At 40.6% G+C, this 18552-nt stretch overlaps 1 protein-coding gene across 2 annotated transcripts in view; it reads left to right on the top strand.

The window, feature by feature from the left end:
• Positions 1-18552, top strand: part of LOC148413684 (teneurin-3) — a 181423-nt gene that overhangs the window by 67853 nt on the left and 95018 nt on the right. For both annotated transcript variants that reach the window (XM_088431015.1, XM_088431014.1), the window contains one exon: positions 15988-16219. In XM_088431015.1, the coding sequence (XP_088287141.1) occupies positions 15988-16219 (232 nt within the window). The remainder of the gene's footprint in view (positions 1-15987; positions 16220-18552) is intronic.

Here is an 18552-nt window from a genome sequence, read left to right as displayed (position 1 = left end):
GGCTTTGAATAAATATTGGGACAAAGTCAAAATGCACTCTGCATTTTTTTCCCTAATATCATATTAGCATGCTACGCTTTAGTATTCTCTCTCTCTTTTTTTTGTTGCTTGTTTTAAATCAAGCGGTGCATATCTTGCTCCGGTAGAATGCTATTATAAATAGGGATTAGCATAATTTGATGGTTAACAGTGTGCGCCTGTGTCCGTGTGTGCATCATAAGAGTGCTATAGTATGATTCGCTGTGCTATCAGATAGTGTCCGGCTTGGCAGATTGATGGTGATGGTGATTAAATGTAGCTCGAGATGGAACATGAGACTTGTTTCCTCTTATGTGAAATTCACCATCCCCTGCCAGGCCTTATGCAGTTAATTTTCTTGTTAGGTAAGTTGGTTGGTAGTTGGGTAGGTAGACACGTAGTTAGGTAGATAGATAGGTGTGTGGGTTGGGACGTGCCGTAGGTATGGGAGGAAGAAAGGTACGAAGGGCCGGATCTTGGAAAGTATATTAATTTTATGATTGACAGTTGATCGAAAATTGAAGCAAGTCAGTAGGAGGTAAGCATCTTAATGGGGAGAAGTTAAATAGGAAGATTGGAAAGTAGAAAGGTAGGTAAGTAAATTGATCAATCTGTAGGTCGATGGTTGTGCCTGTAGTTAGTGGATAGGTCAATGGGTATTTGGAAAAATCTGGTATGAGGGAAGCTCTGATTTGCAAATGTACACCAAGGCAACAACTGACTTAATTTGATGGATAGGCAACATGTAAATGAGATGTCACCAACATTTCTCCGTTTAACATGAAGCTCAAGTGTTGTTTCCGTCGCTCCTTTTCATGAAAAGTGGGCATTACAACTTTACCTGACTTGTAAAGTCTGAGTTTTCTTGTATTGAATCTCATTATCTTGTGCAGGAGGGGCTGTGAACCGAAGATTCTACAAGACAAGGGAATAATAATAAGGCAAGCGTATGCAAACAGCTGGAATTCCTGTGTGCATTCCGGCTGAAAGCTGATCCCAGGCACAAGTGTGGCGGCGCTGCTGTATCAACATGTCTAATCCAAGCGAGTAGTGCGCACGCCACTCTCATACAATATTAATACTGGCCGAGGAACTTAGTGCAGGCAGCTGCTGACAATTGATGCTCACGCTCGGCCATATGCTGCCTCTCTCCCTAGCTCGCTTCTCAGTTGTCAGTCATCTCAGCCTTCTCATGATCCTAATTCTGATGGATGTATTCCAGTGTGAAATGAGTCGCCCGGGCGTGAACGCCGACCGGCCTGCGTTCACATTTGGTGAACGCCCGTATCTGTCAGAAGAGGTGTGCGCCTCAGTTATCTAATTGGGGGCTGAGCCAATGCGATTAGAGGCAACCTGAAGGGCGGACGTTGTCTTTTGGGCTGGAGACATGTTCAGTACGCACACCTGCTGCTAAGGGGTTGTCTCCAGACTGTTTCTACACAAACACATTTCAGTCTACGCACATTCTTTTTTCTTTTTCCCTACAGTACGAGTTAAAGTTACTGTCAGACATGACAGATTGATGGTGATCGTGATTAAGTGTACCTGAATGTGAAACATGGTGAGATTCACCTACTCTTACTGTGGAAGGCAACATAATTGGCCACTTAAGATATGTGAGTAGGTAGTTAGTCCGTTTGGTGGGTTGGCACGTAGTAGGTCGGTATTAAGGCATATTGTAGTCGATGTGGTTAGTAGGAGATACGTTGCTAGTTTGTTTGGATGACAGGATGATGCATGGATAAGTTATTAGTAATGTAGGTGGAAGGTGAGTATAGAGGTGGGTGGATAATGGTATGTAGGTAGGTTGGTTCATGAGTCAGTTAAATGATTAATTGAAAAGTCAGTTGACAAGTAGGGTAGTTCAGTTGGTTGATGGGTATGATACCAGTTGTTAAACAGGTAGGCAGTTCTCAAATAGGTAACCTGAATGTAAAAGGTAAATTGATTGCTTATTTTGTACACGGTAAGTCAGGAGGTTATTATATTAGGTATATTTAGGTGCATACATGAATGGAAAAAATGTCATGTGGTACAAAGAAGGTCTATATGGCAATTTGTCGATTAGTTTCCTCAATACCTTTTTCAGTCTTTGCATTTTAGTGGCATCTCAGCAATGCAGACATGTGCTGTAGGTGTTGGATGAACTGCACATTGAGCTAAGAAAAGAAACCTAAAGTATGTATGTTTGGTTATTAAAAGCCCAGGTGAGGTTGGTGTTACATTTTAGTCTTCCCATTCAGTCATGAGAGCAAACGATGTGACATGTCAAGCGTTAAGTGATGCTCGTTGTGGCATGATGCTCAGAGAGTGTATGGTGTACAAGTGCAGTCATGGAAGAGGCTAAATGGAGAGGCCAGACCCCTCAAAAACACTACCACTCACTCAGAGTCTAGAGTCTTCAGTGTTGCGCAACAACAGTCATGACTACCAGGCCAACAAATAGAAAATATTTGAAATTTATACATTAAAGTTCCTTTGAGTCATAATCAACTCTTTCAAATCCAGGAAGAAAGTGGATGTGGCAAAAACTTTTGTGCCATAAATACACAACTTTAACGATGCTTTGCGATTTATCCTTGTATCTCTTTTGTAGCGTTTATGAGCAAGCGCTCCATCAAGTGACGGATGTGCGAGCGTCTGCAGACAATTGCTTTCTCTTCGCTCTGAACAAGCAACATAAAAATGCCCCGCGGGGATTTGTCTTTAAAAAAAAAAAAAAAAGATAAATATCCATGAAAATGATTACACTGGGGGAATTTGATCACAGCGGGCGTTATTACTGCCGCTTGCACTCCACTGGCTCATACATGTACATTAGAAGGAGATAGCCAACGGGTCAGGAGTTCAACCGTAAATCTTTTCTAATGCACCAAAACTCTGCTGTAGCGCGAGAACATCAGTGTTGTGTGTTATTTGCAAAAAGAAAAGAAAAAAAAAAAACATTATTTACTGGAGCCTATGATGGCACCAGGAGCCAAAAGATCATTTGGGCTAATGGGCTGCTGCAAATGCATTCATTACAACCGCTAAATGGCTTTGATGAGGATGCTGATAAAAGTTGATGAGGAAACTTTTTTGTTTTTTTGTAATGATAATGCATCCCCCATTGCTTTCTAGCGAACCGGAAACGACAGATCAGCTTTCACCACTTCATATAATGCCAACTTGCCATACATTTTCAACAAAAGTATAGCTCAAAGCTCAAATACTCGATAAATGTGGAGGTCGGATTGATATAACGGGATGACAAATTTGTATTTTCTCTTTTCATTTTCTCGATTTGTAGCTGGCATTAATACCCAACGTAGTATACATTGTCTAGGCCAGTGTAAATCATTCAACATTATACAGCCAGGTGTTTGCTGTATACAGTATGTTCGCATATGAATAGTAGAACCTCTTATTAGTAGTACTTTATTTGGGGACTTTACATGCGGTATATATTGACGTGCAACAAAAAAATTGTCAATAAACTTGAACTACATTACATATACTGTTGGCATATCTAAAAGAGGACATATTGGATAAGTGCTGATGAGCAAGTCATAGCTGCCATTTGAACTGCATATACAAGCCAGTTTTCTATCTGACAAATAGGATTTTGAGAAAGCGTGCGTTGTAATTGTAAACATATGGACATCATTCCATCAGTGTGCTGACTTAAGCAGCCTTGAACATATTGGCACAAATTAGACATTGCGAACCACGAGGCATCTTTCTGGCTTTCCATTGCACGTGCACGTGTGTGTGCGTGCGTCTACGTGTATGTGTGTTACCCGTGGAGACCAAGTGCAGGAGAGCAGAAGTGTGCATAGGCTGGATGCCTCCTTGACAACACCACCTCGCTAGTAAAAATCAATGTCTGCCGAGAAAACCTCACAGCCGCTGCACACACGCACGCACATATGATTTAAGGCGGTATGTTCCGTGGGGACTGGACTGCAAGGTGGTCCCTTGTGCTGTAAACAAACAGTGTCTGACTTGGTGGATGTTTTTTATATATTGATTAACATGATATACATGGTTCAATTAAGAGAGACTGTGATAACGACCAATCTGAAAAATGATGTGGTTTGAGAGACATTGGCGTGCCATAGAATTTTTGCAAAATACAGCACCTGAAGCCCATTTCAGTTAACATACAACATAATAGCAGTCTATCATGAGCAGACTGATAAAACGTCTCAAAAACAATGCCTGAAAAGAACCCAGGAAGACTGCTATTTTGGTTTGAAGCAACCGTTCAAAGGTCAATGTAGTCATTTCTAAGGATTTGAGTTTTCATCATTGCATTTGGCCAGAGCATGGCGGCGTAGATTGTAACTGTGCCCGTGGCTGGTAGCAACGTTATCTCGCTTGAGGCAATTGCGTGCCGTGCTAGCTCATGCGTGTTGTGTGTGTGTGTGCGCATACATGTGTGTGTGCGGGCACTCCAGAAGTGACCCCAGCCAAGCGCCGTGGGGCGTATCGTGTTGCCGATTGCGCATACAGCGCGGCCTCCGAGGACTAAGCGGCAGGTCTTCCACAACAGCGGTCGTGCTGTGAGGCTTCTGGTGTGTGTTTGTGTACCGCAACATGTGCTTGCATGCACCGCCTTCATTGTGCAGGATACACACAAACACTAAGCACGCCGGTTTAAGAGTAAACCAACGAATGGCGCTATTATTATTCTGCGCTGGCTTCACTCTACTCTGTTGCCAAGTGTATTGCAACTGTGGGCTATCAATTCATAGCTTTGGCCCCCGGGAAAGCGCTTTGGAAAGCAGAGGGATTTTCACGCTGCATGCTGCGTGCTCTTCTTCTTCCAACTCTGAACGCATTTTTTATTTTTTTTTGAGCGCTGTAGTTTGGCAAGGAAGAGCAAGTGCTAATGTTTGAAGTCACTCAGCAAAAAAACAGGGAGAGATTGAGGGGACTGGAGGGGGTGCAATATAAAGGCGCCAAAATTCATGCTTGTTCATCGCCATTCATCAGCTTGAATAACAACACATTAATAATGAATAAGGATAATGCATTCACTGTACTGCAGTGCATTAAATACTTTATTTTATCTGTTTTAAAACACTCAGAAAAGTGTGTTAAAATGTTTAATTGCCTTATTTTTCCTGAATAGTTTTTGTACAGTATTGAATTACATTATATGGTTTGTTTACTGACTACCATGGACTGCCTGAAACTTTTTTTCTTCTTTTTTTACTAGATGAATATGTAATTGCTGAAAAATACATACTTAGTATTGTATATTCAATGACCACAGCATTAGGTATACCCGCATAATTTAATGCAAGGGAACCAACTGCAAACCTAAAAAAAATGGAAATTGTTGCAAAAATACCCATATATCTTTTAATCCACATAGCTTTTCAGCTAATTGCCACCCAACCCATGTTTTTTTTTTTTCTCAGTGTTGAAATGTTTTACTATTTATGAATAATTGTAGAATTAATTTGTTAGTAGTAATCTACATTACTAATTACTGTCAGGGAATATTATGGTATGTTATCGTAATATGTGAATATCATGTACTGTACTGCTTGTTTCTATTTTTTAAAATATATTTCCGTTTGAAATATATTTTGATTATCTTATAATCTTTGAATGTAATTATGTATATACATTTTTTCATAATTTTAATTTCCAGCAGTAGATAATATGCTATTTTTAAATGGAATATTTTTTAATGCTAATGATGGATATTATTAGGATTATAATTATTTAAAATGCAATCGTATGAATCATAGTTTAAAAGCAATTTTAACAATTCTTACTACAGCATCATTTCAATAATAGTAAAATAATAGTAACACGAATTCAATTGAATTTCTCAGTAATCATATAGACTTCAATTGTGAATGTGACCATTTTTATTATGTGGTTGTTTCTAATTTTGTGTCTGTGAGCACACGTCAATAAATAGATTGTTGTAACGAAATACTGCTGTGTATTTTCTTGTCGACGAAATTTAATGATATCACTCTGCTGCTGTTGGCCCACCTGCCGATTATCTGGTATGTGGCCCTTCTCAAGGCCCATAGTACTTAACACACTCACAAGCATTTCAGAGCATTTAGGAGTTGCCAAATTTGAGCAACGCATTTGGATCAGACTCCTCCGCTCATTGACATCTCTTTCTCTGTTTTTCAAATCATCTATTTGTTAGTCAGTTCAGCACTGTTGACATATTAATGGCCATCCGGTAGAAGCACGTTATTGTTTTTGTAAGGACCCTACAACGACCAGACATTGTTGACAATTACTCACTCATTTATGGTGTTCATTGTATGACTTTCATGTCATTGTTGCTTGGGAAAAAGCACTGTGAACTAAAGAAATCAGTCAGTGGCCACCGTCGGAAGATCCGCTCACTCTTATCAATTGCTGATGAAGGGTCTTGTATTTACCCTCTTTAAAAAAAAAACAAACAAACAAAAAAAAAACCTAGTCATTTCATAAAATCTCCTCTATGGAGCATTCCATGCCTCTATTAGAAATATCCATTGGCAACCATGAGATAATCCTAAATAATTTAGAATGTATAAAAAAAAGACTCCAAAGCTGATTGGTGCTTGTTTCTTGGCTGAAGAATGCCTACTTCAGGGAGCCTGGCAATTTTTGACAATTAGAAGGTCTTAACCCAGGGGTGCCCAAAGTTAGAGCTTAGCACAACGTGAAAGTAGAATGCACACTAATTGCCATTAGCAATATTAGCTTAGTCCTTCAACCGACAGTGGCTCCAAAATATGCTCTAGGGACTCCAACATGATATCAAAACCTCACAAACTGTCTTTATAATGCGCTCATCAACCTAGCGCGACCCAAATACTCGTACTGCGTATTATTGCTTAAATCATTGAGAAATTAGGGAGAGCAAAGCAACCATGTCGGGAGTCAGTTTGGCAGGCACACACACACACACACACACACACACACAAACAACTCACGCCATAAATGCAGAGATATGAATAGTAAAGAAAAAAATGAATTCTTAATCCTAATAATTAAGTGCTTTGGGTGAAACTATATAACCTGCACCCCCCCCCCCCCCCCCCCCTTATTTTTTCTATGTCCCATGATGTCGTCATCTAACATCTAACCAGCCAGCTATTGACACAGAGAGCCCCCCGGGCTCAAACATTTTTCAATATTCACAAACACATTTTGTCGGCATGTTCATGTTGGTTACGATAAGGTTATCTCTGATTCCTGAAAATTTGGGCCCTGATAATATTTGGAAAATTCACCCCCAAAGACACGCTTTATTTTGCAAGATTAGATGTGGTGGGCATATCACTCATGAATAGACCCATAAAACTCATGCCAAAAGAAACAGGAACTCATCCATTTTGGTTTGTTGTGGCCATTTTAGTTTAATATCTGGTCTTTCCTTTTCCTCACTGAGATACCGTATCATAGTGAAGTTGTAGAAGTTAAACTTGAGTCCTTGATATTTGATAGTTCCTACTCTCCAATGAGCAGAGTATTGATGGCAGTTTGGAGCATTTTAGGATTATACAGAGATTCTCATTCTTGTGCCTCATAATGTTCTTGCGTGACCTTGATTCCGTCAAGTATAAAGCTGATTTCTGATCACGTGATAACATCCATTCACAAATAACAAGCAATAGAAAGAAAATTTGTAGTTATAACGCAACAAATGCAGAACCAGCAGCTAAGAAAAGAAAAGTTACACAACCGACCTGTCAAGTTGTATGCTTTCGGCATAATTTGTGCAGGTGGAAACATCTTTTTTGTAAGATTCAGTACACCCCGAGGTTGACAGGTATGGAGAAACGTGGGGACTTACACTATCACTGGTATCATCAAACGTTGCTCTGAGAGACTCTACCACCTGTGCCGAAATAATATGGAAGTGTAACATTTTACCAGTCTGGTACAGTCAAACAAAAAATAATAGCCACACAGGCTAAATATTAACTAAGAGGTTTTGTCAGCGAGCTAATTGGTAGAAGAGTGCGTTTGCGGCGGCGGCGACGGCAAGCTGTCAGAAGGGAGATGCTAAGCTGTCATCATCTGTGAGATCATCTGCCATCTGCGCTCACGCGGAGGTTTTTGCATTCAGAACTTGTATTTACGTGGCATGCATTTGCAATGAATGTCTGGAATTCAAATGTCCGCTGATGAATGCCTGCTAAATAACTCAGGGTTATTTCTATGCTGCAACCATTATGTAATCTTTGAAATATTGGTTACTACTCCCCCTACCCGTCGCTCTGCTGAGACGGGGCTTAAAAGAGGTTTCGCTGACTGATCAGACAGCATTGAAAGGAGGAGGAAGAGAGGGAGGAGAGCAGTGAAGATTTTCGGGCAGAAAATATGATGGAATTCACAACACTCCCGTTTCTTTCCCTTAAAAAAAGAAGTCTGGAAATTGTCAGCTCTCCTTGAGTAAATCAACCACCCTAAAACGCACCCAGGGCAAGGCTGTTCTGATAGACCCAATTCCACTGAGTAGACAACCCCCCCCCCGATTGAGCACCCCATCCTCCATTGGCACCTTCTGCTGAAATAAGAACATTGCCATGTTCCGATGGCATTATCGAGAAGGGATCAAATTTGGAGTTCCCTTGTTTTCTGGACTAAGCGATTTCTGGACTAAGCATGGCACAATGGTATGGTGTCCTTGAGCAAGACACTGAACCCCCAGTTACTCCTGATGCTGAGTCATCAATAGATAAATGAATACTAATGCATAGCACTTTGAGTACTTGAGGTAGAAAAGCACTCTATAAATGGTAAATGGTCTTTGACCATTAACCAAGTCCTTTCTATCCCCCCAGGCACCACCTACCCACTTACCTACCCATCTAACTACCTACCCGCCTTCCTAGCCGTTTATGTATCTACCTATCCTCTTACAACTCACCGATATCGTACTTTCAAACTCAATTATCTAAATTCATAATACCGCCTCTACGTAACTAACCACCCAACCCACTTACTTTCCTACCGACCCATCTACTCACCCAACCGACCCAACCCAGCTACACCCACCTACCTACCTACCTACCTCGTATCAACTGACCCAACATTCTACTTTCCAGGGAACCTACTCACTTATCTACATTCATAGTCTCCACAGATTACGTAACTCATCTTACCTACCTTACCTACCTCCCAGCAGCACATTCAAATAACCTACCAATCTACCTACTCACATACCTACTTCCAACTAATCTACCAGAATACGCACAGACACATCATCATTTGAACTTTTTAACTTCATTCATGGCTTTAATTAGTTTTTTTTTAAATTCATTTGTATTATTTGTTATAGTTGTATGATTTACCTTTATTTTGACGTCAGTAAACAAACCGCTGAGATCGCTGCTTATTAGCCAGGGAAGTCTGTGCTATTTTATCGATTGAACACACTGCAGATAAAGAACCTACCTTCCCCAAAAGTGTTTAATCCTGGAAGTCATCCATTATTCACTTCATTTAAACCAAATTCTAAAAGGGCTTTTTATCATGCGCTTTCAGGCATCCCGAGCGAGTTTTCTTTCAGAGATCATGTTGTGCGCATACAAAGATTAAATAGTAGCAGGAATCGTATGCACACACCATTTTGTGTTTGCCCAAGGCCGAGCCAGTCATAGCAAATGGCCTTTCAGTTCCATTAGTGGCGGCATCAGTCTCTTAATGGAGAGCAAAATGGCACAGGACCTTTTGCGGTACTTACACAATGAACATAAAGTCTTTCATGACGTGCGCTCAGCTTAATGGCTGCAAAGCGACTTTTGTGCCGGAACATTATACCGTGTGATATGCAAGGACTCTCAATACTTGAATTAATGCTCATTTAAAATGAATGTCACAGGAACCCAATAGGCCCGGCTGTCAAAAAGTGCCACCATTGTGGCAAAATGTGAGTGACACAATGACGGGGAACCTGTCTGGTACAGTTCTGATGCTCTATTCACAGACCACTCTCGGGGAATCTTGACTGGGTAACCGCGGCTCTGTATGTCCTTTGCGCTAGAGCGTTGGCTGAGTGGGCCAACTTTTGTGCTCAATTTTTAAAACAGATGCGCCGGGTTTTTTTTTTTTTTGGATGACTTAATTTACCAGCAAAACTACTATTCTACTTCATGTTCTGTTTACCTGTTTGGCTGCCTACCTACCTATCTACCTGGCTTTTCATTTCTCCATCCAAGTTTACCAAAGCACAGGCAGACATGTACTCGCCTATCGACCCAACCTATCGCTTACCTGTCTATCTATTTACTTAACCAACAACTGACCAAATGAACTCCGACCTATATAAATATAAACAAGAATTAGCAATTAACAGATCAACTAATCATTCATATTCTGACTTCACCCCTGCAGGCAGGGATGAAGTCTCTTTGTGTCTTCTCTTGTGTATGTGTGGTGGTGCGTGTTTACGTGTGTGTGCATGTAAATACTTCTAAAACCCATTCATACCAAGACACATTTAGGAAGATGTTTGTGCAAAAACACGGAGGCGCGATACCACTGCTTTTAACAGACATGCAAGCCTCATTAAGGAGGCGAATTAGCAGGTCATTGCAGCTGTGGCATGAAGTATTCATCAGGAAGAAGAGCCCTTTTCTGATCCTGATTTTTCTGATCTGGATCTTTTTACTGGGCTATCCGGCTTGATGCTATTTCAAAGCCAGTGCTTTTCATCTGCCTTCCTAGACACCGAACCTGCATCTGAAAGTCCTACTGGCCATGTCATTGTCCAGCATTAGATTTTTGTGTCACATCCTACTAATTTAGTGTTGTAGTTGTATCATGAGACACACAGCTTTGTGCACTTGGAAGGCAGGCCACTTCAGGTCAAAGATTTTACCCTTACCCTTTTTTCGTCAATAAAGCTGGGTGAAAGCTGGGTGAAAGCTCTAACTAGAAATATTTGCTTGAAACCCTAATATAGGAGTGGCCAAGTCAGATCCTCAAGAGCTACAATCCATCCTGATTTTGGTGATACCTTCCATTAACAACACCTGAGTCAAATCAGGGTCATTTTCAAGATTCTGCGAAGCATGCTGATGAGCTAATCCATTGAATCAGGTGTGTTGTTGAGGGCAAACATTGAAAAGGTCTTGACCTGGCCACCTCTGCCCTCAGAGAACACCCAAACTTTGACCTGAAATCTCATTTTACTCAAACAAACACATCCTTTGAAAATTGTTCTTGGGATGTGAGTCGCTTCATGTTATTATCATTACCCATTGTATTGAAAGCGCGGTGTCATTATTAAAAGAGAAGCGTTTTGCATTTTCATACAACTTTTTGAGACATTTGTTTTGCCTCACAAATGTATTCCCTTTATAGCTGTAGTTAATGACTTTGCTTCAAAACTGTCATGATAGAACAAAAGCTTTGTTTTGCTAAATGTCTCATGTTTACGTCATCCTCCTTTTTTGTTATAATTGTGAAGTTTTGTTTCCAAACATATTTCCCTTGATATTTCAACACAATTTTCCGTTAAAATAGGTTAGGCTCCAGGTGAGGTACAGTAATTCCCTCATCTCCACCTCTTTGCTTTTTTACGATTGGTACAACTTATTTAAATCTTGTAACTCAAATTTTTATCCTTAGCCAGGATTTAAAAAACTAATCTTGACTGTCTTTTAAAACCCTATCCTAGGCTAGACATTTTAAATTAAAACCCTAATTATTGTTTGAAAAACTTACCCAGGCTTGAAACTGTAATGTGAAACCGGAAGTGCCGTTTTTTTTTGCAATCCTAATCCCATATTTAACCCTAATTTAAAACCCTAAACTCACCTTTAAACCCTAGATCTTGCTTGCAAGCCCTAACCTGGATTTGACCTGAAATTTCACATTCTGACCTTGTCTGAAGCCCTAATACTGGCTTGAAACCATGTCTGGAGTGATTTCCCTGGATGTTTTGGCTAATCCCCGCTGTGCCCGCAATGACGCACACCTGCACACACACCCTCTTCTACCTGCGCTACATTCTGGCAAAATAACAACAAAAGAAAACTCCACACATGCGCACAAACTGCACATTGCGCTCGACTTAGGCACGGAAATAGGCCTCCTAATGTAATGTATCTTTAGAAAACCTTACTCAGTTTTGAAATACCAACCCTTTCTTAGAACAAAAACCCAGGTTAAATCTTCAATTTAAAACGATAAACGCTGTCCTAAAAGCCAAATTGGACATTTAATCCCTTTATGCGAAACCATTTCATGGTCATGACATCCCGGAAACTCTCAATCGAAATCATGACTTAAACTATACAGGTAACCTTGAAAAATTTGCACCTTTTTCGATCCCTGTTAATTTGAAACTCTAGCCAGGGCTTGAAACACTTATTAGTGTAGGCTTTTTATTGAAACCCTATTTTGAAATGCCAAGTTTGGTTTCAAACTCTCTCCCAGGCTGGAAATTCAAACTTGAAATCCTTACATACATATTGCTAGTGAATCCTTGTTTCCAGGCATATTTCCCTTGATATTTCAACCTAATTCTTTCCATCAACGCAGCACTTAGGCTCCAGGTGAGCTACGGTAATTCCCTCGTCTCCACCACTTCTCCTCTTTTTGCTTTCCCGCTCCACTACATCAAGTTTGTGCTGGAGTACTTGCTGATGGAAAATGCTCAAGTTAATAATAAACTGATCCACATTTCTATTAGCCCGCTTAGCACTTTTCTAATCAGTCTATCTGTCTACCCTGAGAAGATGAGTGGGATGTCTCATTCATTATCGTTGCCTTGTGTTTACACTGCTGGTGAAAACAAGCACACTTGTGCTCTGCTGCATCATTTCAGATGTTCACTATAAACCTTTGGCTTTAAATAAGGCATCAAAAACCAACAACCGTTCCGACGACCGATCATATATCACGACTGTAAAAACTACTTTAAAACCCTAACCGTACCTGAGCCCTGAGCAGCCATGATGTAAGTAAGAGGTAAAATGGCTGCCCCATGAGATGGATAAAAATGGCTGGCTTTTGCCGCCTTATTCATATTCTGAAATAACACACAATACGATTTTAGACAAGCGGGACCTCATAGAACATATTACTAAATCAATACATTGAAACATCAGTGATGGCAATTTCAAAGCCCCTCTTAAAAACTCCAATCTTTGCTTTAAACCCTCATTTAAAACCCTAAACCTGGTTCAAAGTCCTAAACCTGGTTTAATGTCCCGCTTTGAAACTTCAACCCTGTTTCAAAACCATATTTTGCAACCTTTAAAACCCACACTGGTTTGACACCCTAACCCTGGCAAAACTATTTTTACAGTCCCGAGTAAAACAACTTTTGTGTCCTAGCTTTTGATTCATGATTGGGCCTCGTATGCCGCAGAGAGTAAATGTTACCTGTTCAACACTTTTTACCTTGAAGAGGGAGAAATGTGAACTTTTGAATGTGAAGGTTTCTTGCATTGAACGTGTGCCTTTTATGTACAGAAGGACACTTTTACAAGGACAAAAATGGCACAGCCATTAAAGGCACTTCACAACAACATCCTTTGACTGGAGCGGTTTCACCGAATTTTCACATCCCCTGAAAAGCCCTTAATGGCTGGTAGGGAACACGGAAATTTGCACACTGTCATTCAGTATTTATTTATTGCATGTGTTATTTTTCTATACATTTTCAATTGCCATTCAGAATTGAAAAAAGTGACTCATTGTTTTTGTTTTTTTCGGACAACAAAAAAATCAATTTACACCGATATTAAACTGCAATTCTGGCTTGAAAGTCTGTTTTGAATCCATAGTCTGTTTTAAAACCAGCTAATCTACATTTATGTTTTATTACATTAGAATGCATGAAGCAGAAAAGATTTGCTCAGACTGACCAGATTTTTGCCTTAGTTGAATTTAAAGGAACAATCCTGTTGCTAATATAGTTGAAGTTACACCAGATAGCACTTCTGATCCCTGGATAGATTAGATTATCACGGCAATGCAGAGACTGAAATCCGATTGAAAAAAAAAATGTACTGGAAGCAATGTAGCCAAGACAAATGCTTAAGTCCCTGTCCCACTGAGGGGCAAATGTTAAGACAGATTCAGCGCAGATAGCGGCTCCGATAAACTCGTCTGGGTTCGTCCAAGGTCGCAAAAGTTCGCAAGTGATTTTTTTCTAACATTCTTGTGACATGACCAGTACAGGCGAACGTCTGGGGAACTTCTGCGAATGATTGTGACCTTGGATTGACAAGACCATGGAGCCAACGTTTGCCCCTCAGTGGGACAGGATCTTAAGTAATGAAAAGACTATGAGCAATCAATGTATTTAATTTTATTGAAAACAATCAGTAAATCTGACATTCTGAAGTCGAAAATGAAAGGTAAAATCTTTTTTTTTTTTCAGTGACTTAAAAAAAACATCACTCTAAAAATGAGTGATTTTTCAACTGCCAATTTCAAAAAGGATGAAACCAGTGATACACAGATTATTCCCCCTATGGCGTGAACTCGGAAAGGCGACCCTCTTCCCATTTGTGGCTCATTGGAGCAAATCAGATTTGTCAGCACTGTGCGGATTTTTTTTACCTGTTTAAACGGTCCGAGATGGATAGATGATCACCCCATGCCATTCCGGGGGGCCAATTCCACAGCTTTGTGTGAAATTGGAAAACCTGTTCTCACTGAGTGAGAGCTAATGGATGTTCTGGTCATTAGTTATCTGAGAGCCTTCTCCGGCAGTAATCAAACGTGAAGCATGGCGTTAAGCGGCCGTAAAAGGAGCAGATGCCTCGCTAACTGACCTTCTGTTTGAGAAAAGCCGACTGTCAGGGGCACTCTGCTCCGACTGGATTTCTTTTTTTTTTTTTTTTTTTGCCATGCTTGCATCTCGTCTCAGTTTAATGTCTTGCTCTTGGTTGTATTTACTTTATTTGAGGTCTAATGGGGATTTTTGCACTGTGTGTTGCCCATCTGCTTGTGCCCGTTGCCAATTTGATAATGGAGTACGTGCGGGGCAGCGCGGTGTGTAAGTGGGCAGGGATTTTGGATCTCAGCTCGTGAAAACATGCACTGTACACTATGTTCATTGAGGTATGGAAACTGCCTTCGGTTATTTCAATACCATATTTGTACTCCTTTAAACATCAACACATTATCTGGAAACCATTAATGGCTCCCTCAAATGCTTTCAACCTGGGTTATTTTTTGAACAAGGGTATGTTTTTCAATTAACGGTTTTCAAACCTGGATTCAATTTTCAAAGCCAAGCATAGTAGGATTTCAAATGTGGATGTTGGTTGCAAAAATGCATCAGGGTTGAAATTACGGTTTTCAGTCTGCGAAATTATTTGAAGACAGATTGGGGTTTCAAGCCTGTGTTAATCTATCTCGCAGGAGCTCTGTTTTGAATTGTGCTTCAACCCTGTTTTAGGCTTCATAACATGAGTTAGTATCTCAGAGTAGGGTTTTAAATGTGAATCAAGGTGTCGAACAAACAAATCATCTAAAAACAAAATGCAAACTTTTACTGCTGTAAATAATTAAGTAGATCATCCCTTTAATGTACAACATTAGATGTTCATGGTTATGGTTTCCAAGTATATTTTCTAGCCTGGGTTAAGGTTTCTAAGATTTTGAATCAATGTTTTAAGCCCAAATTGGGGTTTGATAGGTGAATTAAGATTTGAAAGTGTTTTTAACATCTAGTTTCAAACTGGGTTTTCAACTTCTAGTCTAGTGTTTAGTGGTTATGGCTTTAAATAAAAGTTGAGGTTTGAAATTTTGTAGTCGAAACAAGCTTAGGCATTTAAAGTAAGGCTCCAAGGCAGCCCTACGATTCAATTTCGGGTTTCATGCTAGGGTTAGGGTTTCAAGTGTGGGTTTGATTGAGCATCAGTCAGGGTTGTAAATTGAGGTTTTAAAACATCTGGGGTAGGGGATCAAATACTCGCCTCGCTGACTAGAAAACGAATGCTTCGAAGTCTCACGTTTGCCCCTCCTCTCTCTCTTTCTCTCCAGGCGACCATCTGTCCAGTCCTCAGGGTCCACCCCCTCTGCCGCCGGCCCCCCCACCGCCACCCCACAAGCAGCATCCCTCCATCACATCCCTGAGCCGCGGCTCACTGGCCAATCAGAGGGCCGCGAGCCCGCCGCCCGCCGCCGGCCTGGCGGCCGATTTGCAGAGCACGGCGGAATGCGTCCAGCTGCAGGACAGCTGGGTGCTGGGCAGCAATGTGGCCTTGGAGAGCCGGTAAGTGGAGCGCCCTGCTTCCCAACCTGCGTTTCCCGGCGCAGGCTCGGTTGCCGTGGTTACGTTAATATCCCGCCGTGGGTTGGGATAACATGTCCTGTAGTGATAATCTGTTGAAGAGCAGCAGTGCTGTTCTATTAATTATTCTGTTAGCTTGACAATTACACTCAGCAGGACTTTGGACTAAGCAGCCTTATTTGCATAGCCAGGGTTCAGGGTTTCAAAGGAGCATTTTGGGCCTGAGTTAGGGTTTCAAAACAGAGTTGAGAAGCATTGAAGTTTCAAAATAGGTTCTTGAGATTACGTTGTGCTTTCATTTGAAAGCTTTTTCACTGCGCACTTAGTAGGACCTCAACAGTGATTATTATAACCTGTTTATCGTGCATGTTCTTCAAGGGCCCATACTATGGAAGAGGTGTTGGCGGAGTGATTTCAGAAAACAAACAGCAACAGACTAGCTAGCAGAGAAAGTGCCCACTCCACTTTCTGTGTTGGTTGCAAATATGGGTAAGGGTTAAGGTTTGGACATGTAATGCGAACTTTGATTGCGTCATGTCATGTTCGCACCCTGGGTGTCACCCCGGCAGAATTCGCTTTTAACAAGCTCTCCCGTCTTGCGCCTGACTCGGTGTGAATCACACCAGCACCCGTTTCGTCGTTGACATGGAAAAACCTGTTCTTAGGGGAATTTCATAGGATTTGGTGCAAATTATCAACGCGTATGGTGGTGCACTTGATCAGGCTGTGGGGCTCAATCATGGCAAGATGGCTAGAACAGTGATGGCAGTGATTTAGGTAGATCAATTTCACACTAGCGTTCCGTGTTGGAGTTAGGGTTTCAAGTCTGAGTTGAAAAACAGACTCAGGGTTTCAAGTAAGGAACAGGATTTGTTTTTCACGACCCAGTTTAGATTTCCAAATTTCACTTAGACCCATTCATTAGGGTTTCACATTTTGGTTTTAGATTATAATTCTTATCCACAACCTAAAATCCATACTCTATAATTATATCTATAAACTGTAATTCTTAACATTTGTTAAGGTTGCAAATTATGGGTATAAAATTGTGATCGGATTATAAAGTAGCATTTCAAGCCTAAATTAAGGTTTCAAGTAAATGATATGGTTTCAAATTAAGATTTCAAAACAAGGTATTTTTCAAAATCAGGTTTTCCGATCTAGATTAGTATGTTTCAATCCAGATGTTTTAAATTGATGTCAAAAATCAGGGATGGTGTTTTGTATTAATGACCGCTGGGTTAAAGTCAGTTTCAAGCGTAAATTTGATTTTCAAAGTAGGGCTTCATGTCTAATCTGACACCATTGACTTGTAAGAGCCTTATCACGGGAGAATCGAGTGTGATATCTTAATGAAATATCAATTAGACTGTGGAATGAACCTGATCCGGCAACTCCAAGACAAAATGGAGCCTCACTGTAAGGGGGTAGAAGTGTGTAACATTTATCAGGACGGCGACATCGTTTGCGATACATTGGTGACACACTAACGGCGTGATGGAGTGTGGGCCATAAAACCGACACTTTAATTCTTCAAATCCTGCGGTGAAGCATCATTTTATTCACTGCGCCCGCTTCTCGCTTTCTCTCTTAGCTTTTTTATGAGCGAGGCTAAAACATCATTGTTTACTTTTTATTTTCCTCCATTTTTCCATTGTTTTCCAAACAGGGCGGCAGTTGTTCCCACACGTCTTCGTCGAATGTGAGCAGTGCTGTACTGAATGAGCTCTCGGCGGATTTTTGAAGAAAAGTGAATCAAAAAATGTTGGCTTCCGTGCACTCACGGAACTACTTCAGTGTTGGGGTTTCAAAGTTGAGTTTTCAGATAAGGGTGCAATTTTAAGTGCATTTCATATTCATAAATATGTTCCCAAGATTAAATTATGGACTCAAATTAAAGTGTGAAAGTAGGGTTTCAAGGCTTGCTAAGGCAAAGTCAAGTTTCAAATTGGTTTTAACCCTGGGTTTGGACTTGAATGTAAAGTTTCTACTTCACTGTTAAGAATACATTTTCAGGTTTAGAAAAAAAGGGTTTCAAAGCAGAATTCAAAACAAGCGTTGGGGTTACAAATCTTGGTTGGGGTTATTGCATTTAGAATGAGAGTTTCAAATCGAGGTTAGTTTTGGTTAGTCAAATTAGGGTTTTTATTTAGGGTTTGAATCCAGGTTAGGATTTACGACATTTAGGACGGTTTTATGTCTCATTTAGGGTTTGTACAAAGGGTTGAGGTTCCCAATTAGTTGTCAAATGAGATTATAAAGCCTATGTTAGGGTTTCAAAGTATGGTTTGAAATTAAGGTTTCAAACCTGGATT

The sequence above is a fragment of the Hippichthys cyanospilos genome, chromosome 13, assembly GCF_059441005.1.
Source record: "Hippichthys cyanospilos isolate Australia breed blue-spotted pipefish chromosome 13, RoL_Hcya_1.0, whole genome shotgun sequence".
In the NCBI taxonomy this organism is placed as follows: domain Eukaryota; kingdom Metazoa; phylum Chordata; class Actinopteri; order Syngnathiformes; family Syngnathidae; genus Hippichthys; species Hippichthys cyanospilos.
The sequence above is the reverse complement of the archived record's forward strand: the minus strand, read 5'-3'. Positions and strand labels throughout refer to the sequence as shown.